We start from the raw sequence: 10,902 nt of genomic DNA, 5'->3' as shown, positions 1-10,902 counted from the left end.
AAAATCCAAAATGAGAGCGTAGTTTTCAAAATATTTAACATACTAAGGAGAAAGTATCGACCCAAACAAAACTGGTACAGGATAAAATTAACTATGACGGATGAGAATTCACATTTCTTGGAGTTTAATTTCAGAGGTCAAATCCAGATTTGGTTAGTTGCTGAAAACCCTAAATGAAGCCCGTCTGATGACACAAAGTAGACTGAATGGTTTAAAAAGCAACACATTGTTCCCCGAGTTAAAGAAAAAAAAGTGAAGCAAAGTCATTGATTGGTTTGGAGAGGATTAGAATGGCATTTCTATAGCTGCAGGACTCCAAAAATGGAGAAAACATTGAAATGCAACAAATCTTCCAGGAAGTTGTCAATTACACAAAACCTCACCAAGTAGGTTTAGGTTTAGTTTTTGGTGCAAATGTCTTAGCAAACTTGAAATAAAACAAGCTGAAAAGTAACTTGTCAGCAAGATTTAGCCGCTTGTTTGAAGTAAATAATTTCTTAATATTGATTAAGAAGTACTTGGCAGATAAATTAACCTATAACATAGGAAAAATGTCTTGTGAATGATAATCTGCCAATGGAACTAGTACTTCTTCATCAATCTTAAGGAATTATTTACTTGAAATAAGCCTCTATATCTTGGTGAAAAATTACTTTTAAGTTATTTTTGTCTTATTTCAAGTGTGCTAAGATATTTGCACAAGAAACTAGTTCAACAAACTGTGTTGTTGCAGTGTAATAAATTGCTCCATGAGAACATCAGCAACTCATCCAGGAGGTGAAAAACTCAACGTGAAAAGCATCGAAAAACTTCATTGCCTCGGTTAAGGCCGGCGTTCCTAGTTAAGCAGTAACAAAAAGTATTTTTGGGAAAACATTGTATGAACTTTTTGAAAGGTGTGTCGTCTGGCTCCAAACCAACACAGCATTTCAGAAACAGAACATCATTATAGAAATGGTAGTGTGATACTCACAAGGTGCTTTGCTGTTGCAGCATTTGGACGACTTGCTGCAAAATTATGGAACCATAAATACGTGCCTCTATAAATCTAGAAGGAGAAAGTTTGGCCGTCGGTTTATAACCTGAGACGAGTAGCAGGACTACGGCCACACCAGCTCACCTCCAAATGGCTGAGATTAAAAAACAAAAAGGTTCTGGAGAGGCCTGCTCCAATGATTGGCTTTAGCCCAACTAAAATGCTGCTGCATTGCCTTAAACAGGCTGTTCATGCATGAATGTGGCTGAATTTAAACAATTGCCAGATGTTTCAAAGCCTTGATGAGAGTTGTTGCTGGGAATGCAATTACTTTTCCAAACAGGGTCAGGCTGATTTGGATGGTTTGTTTTCTTTAATGCATTTGAAAATGGCTATTTACTCTTTGTGTGGTAATAAAGTTTGATTAATGATCTGAAATGCTTAGGTGTGACAAAAAAAAAAAAGAAAAGAAAAGTTTATGGGGGAAAACTTTTTCACAGCAGTACAGCTCTCGAATTCCAGATATTAAATAGTTTCAGCTGCAAAGAGTAAACCAGGTTTATTAGGGAACTGCAGAGCTGAACAGCAAGAGACAAATTAGGAGCATTTGTGATGTAGAAAAGCCGAAGGACAACCTTTTCTGAACTCAAGCTTTTTATAAATTCTCTATTCCTTTTAAAGTTTGCTGCAGAAAATAAAGTTCAAAGTGAAGCTCAATAAAGATGAGTCGATATACTTTCTAAGCGTACATATATTTTCATTTGTCTACTTCCCTCCTTGAATTTCTGAGCAAGTCCCAGCTTCCTTTGACACGGGTCAGCCTGACCCAGCTAATTCATTTCCCCTTGAAAAGCCTCCTCGGTTAATGAATTGGACTCTGTGGGTTTTTCTGCACAAAAAGCGGGAGGTAAAAAACCACACACATCACACAATGCTCCACAAAAAAAAAAAAATAAAAGAGTCGATCCTTTTGTATTCACCTCAACAATAATGAAAAAACTGCTCTCTGTTCTTTTACTAGCTAATTGATGCTTTAGACATGCACTGTCTGACCCAGCTGGCAGTTCACTGCCATGTAACAGTCCTTGTAACCCAAAAGTGGTAAAGTTTCCAAGCAACCAGTGGAGTGAAGGCTCTACCAAGGATTTATAAACACTCGATTCACTGTGATTTATTTGGTGGAGGAATGTAGACCACCTTTAAAACCAGCGGTGGGGGTTCTGCAGCTCCTCAAATTCCACTTCCACTTCTCAGGAGAGGAGGTTAGTAGCATTTCTTAATTTAACGCACTTTACCGTGTTCTGTTCTATTGTTGCTTGTTTTATTTCACCATTTTCTAATTTGTTTGATTGGAAACTAGTTTTAGAAACTGTTTTACACAAAGCAATTTATTCAGATAATCAAATAATGGCATTATCTGGGTATCTGCAAATATGTTATTGTGTGTGTAACATGACAATTAGAAAATCCTTGCAAAAACAAACTTTTTTTAAGTTTTGTTAAACTTTTTGATGCTTTCAAAGAGCATCAAAAACTTAATGCTTTTTGAAAATTTTCTTTTTCAAAATCTTTGCATGATCAAGTAGTTTCCTCTCAGATGCAATTAGACATAATATCTGCATCTCAACTTTCATACCACAAGAAAGTGCTTGCAACATTTTTTTTAGCAAATTAATGCCTTAACATTTTACAAAATAAAATTTGTTGAATTGTGTATGTGAACTGACCAACACTACTCAATTAATGTAAAAAAAAAAAAAAAAAAGATTCATTATTAATTATTTGTGTCACTGTGTAAATTAAACAGCATAGACTATCTAATAATTGGTTGAAAAAAGCAGAATGATGTAAAGGTTGGGTTTAATGGAGAACACTAAACATAAAACAAATGCAAACAAAGACGTAAGATATGAAATCTGCCATCCACACCTGTGATGGGTCTACTTTGGTTGGATAAATATAAAGTTTTTAAACATTAGCTCCAGACCTGGTGAAAAATCTAATAAAACTCTGAGTGTGTAAATTATATTATGGTCTGATAGAACCGAAACTCAACTTTTACAGCAACAAGTTTCACATCACCAAAACAAACCCAAAGCCTGAAACATGGTGGTGGCAGCATTGTGCTCTGGGTTTTCCTCTTCTTAGAACTGGGGTTTTTGTCAAGCTGCATGCAGGTGGATGAACCTTTGAATGCGACTCAGTTCTGCTTCAAAATCTGGTGTTTAGCACACCGACTTATGTTTTCAGCGTCTCAGTGAATCTAAGTTTACATTAAAAACAGGAAAAGAGTGACTTCCTGAGTGAAAACTTAGTCCCACCCAGGATTTTCTAAACCTGAGATGAAAAATAAATCTGTGGGGTCACCTGGAAATGGCTGTGGACAAGAAGTTCGTTCCAAATCCGGTAGTTTTGAGCAACATCTGCATGGCAAAGTGAGAAAATCCTTACAAACCCTCGACACTGAACGCTTATGCAACCAGGTTGCTGCACTGGTTTTGTTCATTCAAACAGATTTATCTTCCCATTGAATTGCACAGGATGCATGCCACATTTTATATGGAAGCAGTTTTACATGATTTATTGATCTTACTTACTACGCCACAAAAAAAGGAGGCAATTTGCCAGGGGTGTGTACACCTCCGAGATCTACTGTATGAAGTTCAGTGTCAGTGTGTTTTGTTACCTCCCAACACTGAAGGACAGAAGGATTAAAAGAGAGGAAGAGGAGGGCTGGTTTATATGCTGGTTTAAGGAGGCTTAAACTCTTTCTAACCATCAGACGACAGCGAACCTTCTTCACTTTACACAACCGCTTTGGACGAATAGAGGAGACAATGTTGCCAGAGATCCTCACTACGATGGAGGTTCACAGTCTGTGTGGAGTCACCCCCGTTGTTGTTCTTCTTCTTCTTCTTCTGCTGCTGCTGGTTCTGCTCATCACCACCTGGAGCCAAACACAGAGTTCACACATACAAGGTACAGTCTGAGTAATTCAGAAAAAAATGGTCTCATTCTGCAAAACTAGTGCTATAAATTGATGAATAAATCATCATAAGAATAATTGTGACCACAAATAAATCTCAAAATTAGAAAGGGAAAACTGCATTTGTTTTTCTTTGCAAGAAAATAACATTTGTAAATTTGTTTAAAAAATTAGGAAGAGAAAGTGATTTCTGAAAACCAGCCACAGTAGAGAAACGTGAACTAAGATCTGCTGCAGACTGACTTGCAGCTTCTCTCTGCTTTAGGTCCCCGTTTCTGTGCTGGACTTGGTCCGATCCTGTCCTACGGCAGATTCATTTGGACCGGGATTGGAACAGCCTGCAACTACTACAACAACAAATACGGCAGCGCCGTCCGGGTCTGGATCAATGGGGAGGAAACCATCATTTTCAGCAGGTAAGCATGAAAAACAAGAGATATTCACACAGCAGATGAAGATAAGTTCAAATTTATTCATATTTTTTTCATGCAGCAGCATGATTTTGTACTGAAGAAAAATTATTCGGGTGAATATTAATTGGAAAAAAAAAACCTTTCCACATCAACGAATATATTTTTACCAATAAGTAGCACCACAGTCATTTAACTTAACACAGTGAGGAAGATCACAATGTGAGGGAAAAAAAAAGTCCTGCTGTCAGGGAATTGCACAAAGTTTTTGCAATAAATTACAAACTATAGCCAGCTAATTTGATCACAAAACATCAAACTATCTGAATTTTGATTAAATTTAAGTCTAAGGTTCAAAAATCTGTGTAATTTGCTAGCTAATTTACTTCTCTGTATTTTGTGCATTTAAACATTGCACCAACCTATGCAAAGTTTCAAGTTTTAAAAAGACAACGCATGTAAAAAAAACAAAACTTATAAGAACAAATGATCAGAAGTTTAATTAAATTATTTTACCTCACTGTTATTAGCATTTATATGTTAGGCAGCCATATTGGATTTTGAGGTTGAGGTTCTGAGCACCTTTCTGTTATTCTTTTCCAAATGTGGATTGACTTTGGAGTAAATTGTCACATATCAAGTAGCAACAATGTGTCGCAAATGTGGAGATACATTAAAAAAACAAACAAAAAGCTTTAAAAACAAATTAAATAATAACATATGCTGGTTTCTGCTGCAGGTCCTCTGCAGTGTACCATGTTTTGAGGAGCCCTCTCTACACATCCAGATTTGGGAGCAAAAGAGGCCTTGAGTGCATTGGGATGGAGGGGAGGGGTATCATTTTCAACAGCAATACCCTACTCTGGAAACAAGCTAGGACATACTTCTCTAAAGGTAACAACCTCAGGATATTAAGCACATTTCAGAGTTTGGCGGTAAAATGTTTTACGACTAAACCGCTGTTTCACTGAGTTACTGCATATTTTTGTGTTGATGTCGCAGCTCTGTCAGGCCCCAGCCTTCAGCGGACCGTGGGAATCTGTGTGAGCTCCACAGCCAAACACCTGGACCACCTCCAGGACATGACCGACCCCTCTGGACATGTGGACGCCCTCAATCTCCTGAGAGCCATCGTAGTGGACATCTCCAATAAATTGTTCCTCAGGGTTCCTCTCAATGGTCAGTTGCTGTATCCAAACTTTGCATCTTCCAAACGTCTTGGCTGAAAACGTGCAATTCTTTTTTTGTCTTAGAGAAGGAGCTGCTTATGAAAATCCATAACTACTTTGAAACCTGGCAAACGGTTCTAATCCAGCCTGACATCTTTTTCAAGATCGGATGGCTTTACGACAAGCATAAAAAAGCAGCGTAAGAGCCTTAAATCATGACTCTAATGTCGCATTTCATTTGAGATTTCATCAACTTTCCATTTTGCACCACTAACAGCCAAGAGTTGCAGGATGCGATGGAGAGTCTGCTCGAAATCAAAAGACAAATCATTCATGAAGCGGAGAAGCTGGATGACGACCTTGACTTTGCTACACAGCTCATCTTTGCACAGGTCGGTTTCCCCTGCTGTCCACATGATGGAGGTAACTCTGAACTGTAGTTAGATTACTGTCTGTCCCAGCAGAACCACGGGGAGCTCTCTGCTGATAACGTCAGGCAGTGTGTGTTGGAGATGGTGATCGCAGCTCCTGACACACTCTCCATCAGCCTCTTCTTCATGCTGATGCTGCTGAAACAAAACCCGACGGTGGAGCTGCAGCTTGTGGAGGAGATGAGCACCGTTTTGGGTGAGAGAAAATCCTCTCTCAGTCACATTTAATGCAATGCTAACTGCTACACAAGCAGTTAGCATTGTCGCATTACAACAACAAACCTCAGTATTTCACTGAGTTTTAGACACAAAATAGTCCATAACTGCAAAATGAGAAATAAAAGTCAGCTTTAAATCTGTATGTATGCTTTGTTTAATATTTATTATACAAGTTACCTGGGAAGTGGGAATTCGGAGCACAGTTTCAAGTCAGACCCGAGGTAATGGCGCAGTCGGAATTTCAAAATGGCGACGCCCATAAACGTCGTTTGCATTAGCTCTTATAAACATAATTTTAAGCTTTACTTTCCATAAGCAAACACTACTTGTAATTTTTTTAGTTTACAGTAGGAGGCGTTACATTGATTTTAGACGCACTTTCACATGTGTATCATCCTGTAAAATAAACATGTTTCCATCATATCTTACTAGTGTTAAAGCGAGGGGCGGCCATATTGAAACGCAAAGTCCGCCTTAATAACATTAGTAAATAGGGGTAGTCGGTGTTGCTCCCAGTTTCCCAGTGGGAAATCCGTCTTCGGGGGTTTTTCCAGTTGATTTTTCTGACTATGAAGTTGGAATTTCCCATAACTGAGTACAACTGGAACGCAGCATTATTCCTCCAGTACTACCATGTGCCCTCACAGGTCGCCTGATTAAAAATAGTGACGCCTCTATCTGAGTAAATTTGATTTAATCCGGCTGTTCAGAGAAGGCCTTTAAGATTTGTTAGAGACTATCTGTGAACAAACAACCTCACGAAGAACAATGAATAAAACTGGCATGTCAATAATAAATATTTAGAGGAGTATAAAGTAGAGTTGGGTTACAGTAAGACTAACTGTAAACATGCAACCAGAACTGCAATGAAATGTTGATGAAGAAATATAAAAGGTCTGTTTCATGCAAATATACACTACAGTTTAAAAAATAAATCTAGAAATTAATAAATAAATAAAACCATGCACATATCCAGTCCTTAATTATGCATTGCTTTATGTTGGTCTGTCACATCAAGTCCCAGCATTGAAATGTATAGCTTTGGAAATGTGAAAAGGTGGTCTTTCATTTACAGATGAAACGGCTACGGAAAACGTCGATTATGAAAGACTGAAAGTGATGGAGAAGTTTATTAATGAATCCATGAGGTTTCATCCTGTGGTCGACTTCACTATGCGGAAAGCTCTGGAGGACGATGACATCGAAGGTACCAAGATCAGGAAAGGAACCAACATTATCCTGAACATCGGACTCATGCACAAGACTGAGTTCTTCCCCAAACCCAGAGAGTTCAGCCTGACCAACTTTGACAACCCGGTGAGTGTAAACCATATGTGACTGCAGAGTGAAACAAACACCAGTTGATCCTTTACTTCCTCCGCCTGGCAGGTGCCCAGCCGCTTCTTCCAGCCCTTTGGCTGCGGGCCTCGCTCCTGCGTCGGCAAACACATCGCCATGGTGATGATGAAGGCCATCTTGGTCACCCTCCTCTCCCGTTACACAGTGTGTCCACGCAAAGGCTGCACTGTGAGCAGCATCAGACAGACCAACAACCTGTCACAGCAGCCTGTGGAGGACGAGCACAGTCTGAGCATGCGCTTCATCCCCCGCAGTCAGAACCAAAGCACCACCAGCTCTGAATAATGAGGAGGTTCTCCCCTTTCAGATAACAATACACGACTAATGTATTAGTGCAACAAGTTCAAAGAAGGTAGAAGATACATTTACCCCCTTACAGATGTCTTCTCTTGTTGCCTTTTGTCATATCATCCAACTAACAAAAGGTATTATCAAACAAAGACAACCTGAGTAAATCCAAAAGCAATTTTTAATACTGATTTTATGAAGAGACCCACTTGTGAAAAAGTAATATCCAAGTTTAGATAAAACCAGAAAAGAATCGCGAGTCCAAGTGGACAAGTTTCATTGCAGAACTCTTATCCGAGCCAAGTTAAGACTTTTTTTTGTTTTTTTAGCAATAACAGGATGTTGAAGGTTAAAAAGAATGACTAGTCCACTCAACAAACTTTCAAAAATCTGCTTGTCCAATTAAGAGGTATGAATGCGGTATGCAAGAGCTTCAGTTCACAAACTGATGACTGGATATTCTCCGTATGATTTTGCTTAGTAGGTATTAGAAATCATGGTTCAGCAAGTCGTAAAGGTTTTTTCCCCACCATGTTTCAGAAAGTTCTCAACCTGAAAAGCAACGTTTCATTAGATGTAAATTTATGTTTTATGTTGTGATGTACTTTTATCTTTAGTTAACTTGGAGGTTAATAATAAATAGTGTGTTTTAAATCATGATTTTAAGGTGAATTTGGATGAGCCTCATCCAAATTTGTTAAGTTTAGTACTAACTTCACTAACTTCACTCCTGTGAGTTAGTACTAACTCACATTAAAAAATATTTTAAACTTTCAGAAAAGGGGATAAACATGTGAAATCAGAGGATTTTTAGTTACACTTAGCTTTTGAAAAATGGTTTTCAAAAGTTTTGCAAATAAAAATATGATTTAACCAGAAAATGCAGGTTAAATTACAGCTCTAGATCATTTTTGCAGCTTCGCACAGCTAGAGACTGGAGTTGTTGCTTTATGTTTTCCTCTCAAAACTTCAGAATAAATAAAAACTATTTTTGACCCCACACTGCAATGTGTTGCTCTGTCCCATATACAGTGTTAATAAATGACAGAATTTGTGCTTGTAAAAGTTAAACTATCAATCGTTTTGGAAAGCATTGCATGAGGAACCATTTGTATTTACTTTGCATATAGTGTCCCTTAAATAAAACCAACAAAATCCAACCTGTTTACAAGTGTTGCATTTATTCATGTAGTCCCAGAATGTAGTGACAGGCACTCTGAGGAACGAGGACTCTTCTCTGTACCACAGGCACAAATTAAACATGCCATCTTGGCATTTGAACATAAGGCGTAAGGTTGTGGATGTACAAACATTGTCCAAACCTTTTAAATCAGCATAAGACATGAAAAATAGATCAAACTCCACCAGCAAACCCTCACAGAGCGGTCCAACAGCACAGAGCTCCTGTGAAGTTAGTATCAAGCAAACAAATCAAATAAATATGTTTTTAATACTGAAAATATGGTAGTGAAAGACTTAAGTTAACAGAAGTCAATGAGTGCATAGATGATAATCTTACATGGAAGGCAATGAGAATTTTATAGAGACAGAAATGTGACATGGGAGTGAGAGCTCTGCTGTTTTCCAAAAGAAATGACTGACACTAATGTAAACTTTAACTTACATAAATAAAACCCTGGTTTTCACTTTGATCAATCTCAGATTGACTTGATGAGAAAATAACTTTATTTTCATGACGGGAGTTTAAAATTTGTTTTTAGACATAATAATTTCAAAAATCCCTTTAGATTTCTGCTTTCCTGGGTTATTTTTTTCCCTTTTACATAATCCTGAAAAACGTAATGCTAGGGTTGCAGCATATGTGAATGCTCTAATGATATAGATTTAGAAGACAAAACTGGAGCAGTTATGGGTCAAACATTAATGAAGTCTCACAAAATTACCAAATAAGATGAAATGAAGCTCTAAACACTCCAACTTATGTGCATTATAATGTGAGTTTTTTCAAAAATCTTCATGCTTCTCTGTAGTTTATCTAAAAAAATAAACTACACTTATTGCTCAGCCTTTATGGAGATTTTTACTGTCAGGACTATTTTAGACACGAAAATGAAGCTAATTTTAAAAGCTTGGGTTTTCTTTTTTCTTTTTTCCTTATTACTAATACATTTAGTTAATAGTTTTGCAGATTTACTGAAACAGTTATCACAATACTACAATAGTTTTATGACAATAGTGTCATTTAAAACACCCTGAGGCCCTGAGCTTATTACCTGCCATGACTTCCCATAATTTTAAATCACTTGTGAACAAATTAAAACAGCAACGGTCAGTAAATACATGAAATCAAAGCAGCAGCTGGTGCCGGAGTGTCCTGCAGATCTGTGGATCTCCTTGTTCAGTGCTTGGGGGTTCTGAGTGGTTCCGGTGCTGCCAGCCGAGGCCCTCAGAGCTCCTGCAGAGCTCTCTGACAGCAGTAGAGGAGGCAGTCCGGCAGGTCGGGGACTGGAGAGCGCAGCCACACCGCCAGCATGCCTGCATGCATGCGACAGTGCATGAGACACGGCTGATCCTGCTGCAGGCAGCAAGCCACGATCGCTTCCACGCCTGAGGGAGCAAACAGAAAAGTCGCTCATCAGGTGCCAGTAAAAACTCTGAGTAAAGCATTTGCTTCATTCTGTGTGATATATGCTAGCAATTATTTTCATCACAGCATATTTTACACTGTTCAGTTGTTTAAATGACTGACACTTGTAAAAGGAAGCAGTTTGTCTGCTAGAAAAGGAACAATAATGAGGTTAAACATCTGAAGCAAACACGTTAATTACTTTCATGCATAGTGGTGACTGCAGTCGGCAGCTGCCTAAAAGCCTTTTTCTTGTGATTTTTGTGGATTTTTATGCTATAAATCCTCATAGACCACTAAAGTCGACATCATACAATACACTGCCAACTACTGGTCATCCACTGCAAGTGCAAGAAGATTTTCGTTAAATCCAATATGGCAGTCGGACGAAAAAGCAACTCGGGTAAAAAAAAAAAAAAAAAAAAAATTTTCTGAAATCAAGTAACCCCTAAAGACTAATCCTACTGATGTATTTTC

The 10,902-nt window shown here is 38.2% G+C and overlaps 2 protein-coding genes across 2 annotated transcripts in view; one reads left to right on the top strand and one right to left on the bottom strand.

The window, feature by feature from the left end:
• Positions 1-1,995: 1,995 nt before the first annotated feature.
• cyp19a1b (cytochrome P450, family 19, subfamily A, polypeptide 1b) lies at positions 1,996-8,993 on the top strand. The gene is made up of 10 exons (XM_007578565.2): positions 1,996-2,238; positions 3,759-3,955; positions 4,228-4,378; positions 5,112-5,266; positions 5,375-5,551; positions 5,626-5,740; positions 5,819-5,933; positions 6,006-6,168; positions 7,267-7,508; positions 7,581-8,993. Exons 2-10 carry the CDS (start codon positions 3,814-3,816, stop codon positions 7,833-7,835), a joined length of 1,515 nt encoding a protein of 504 aa, XP_007578627.1. The 5' UTR covers positions 1,996-2,238; positions 3,759-3,813; the 3' UTR covers positions 7,836-8,993.
• ap4e1 (adaptor related protein complex 4 subunit epsilon 1) overlaps positions 8,159-10,902 on the bottom strand; it is a 14,848-nt gene continuing 12,104 nt past the window's right edge. The window contains exon 21 of the mRNA XM_007578566.2: positions 8,159-10,406. Coding sequence (XP_007578628.1) covers positions 10,246-10,406 — 161 coding nt within the window. The 3' untranslated portion in view covers positions 8,159-10,245. The remainder of the gene's footprint in view (positions 10,407-10,902) is intronic.

This window comes from Poecilia formosa, unplaced genomic scaffold, assembly GCF_000485575.1.
Source record: "Poecilia formosa unplaced genomic scaffold, Poecilia_formosa-5.1.2 Scaffold484, whole genome shotgun sequence".
Classification (NCBI taxonomy): Eukaryota; Metazoa; Chordata; class Actinopteri; order Cyprinodontiformes; family Poeciliidae; genus Poecilia; species Poecilia formosa.
Note: the sequence above shows the minus strand (reverse complement) of the source record. Positions and strands in the feature narration are given on the sequence as shown.

Excerpts from the sequence above, each read along its gene's own strand:
- cyp19a1b (XM_007578565.2), top strand. The coding sequence starts at position 3,814 with ATGTTGCCAGAGATCCTCACTACGATGGAGGTTCACAGTCTGTGTGGA. Across the intron at positions 5,552-5,625 it reads CCTCAGGGTTCCTCTCAATG|AGAAGGAGCTGCTTATGAAA; the intron begins GTCAGTTGCTGT and ends TTTTTGTCTTAG. Across the intron at positions 7,509-7,580 it reads TGACCAACTTTGACAACCCG|GTGCCCAGCCGCTTCTTCCA; the intron begins GTGAGTGTAAAC and ends TCCGCCTGGCAG.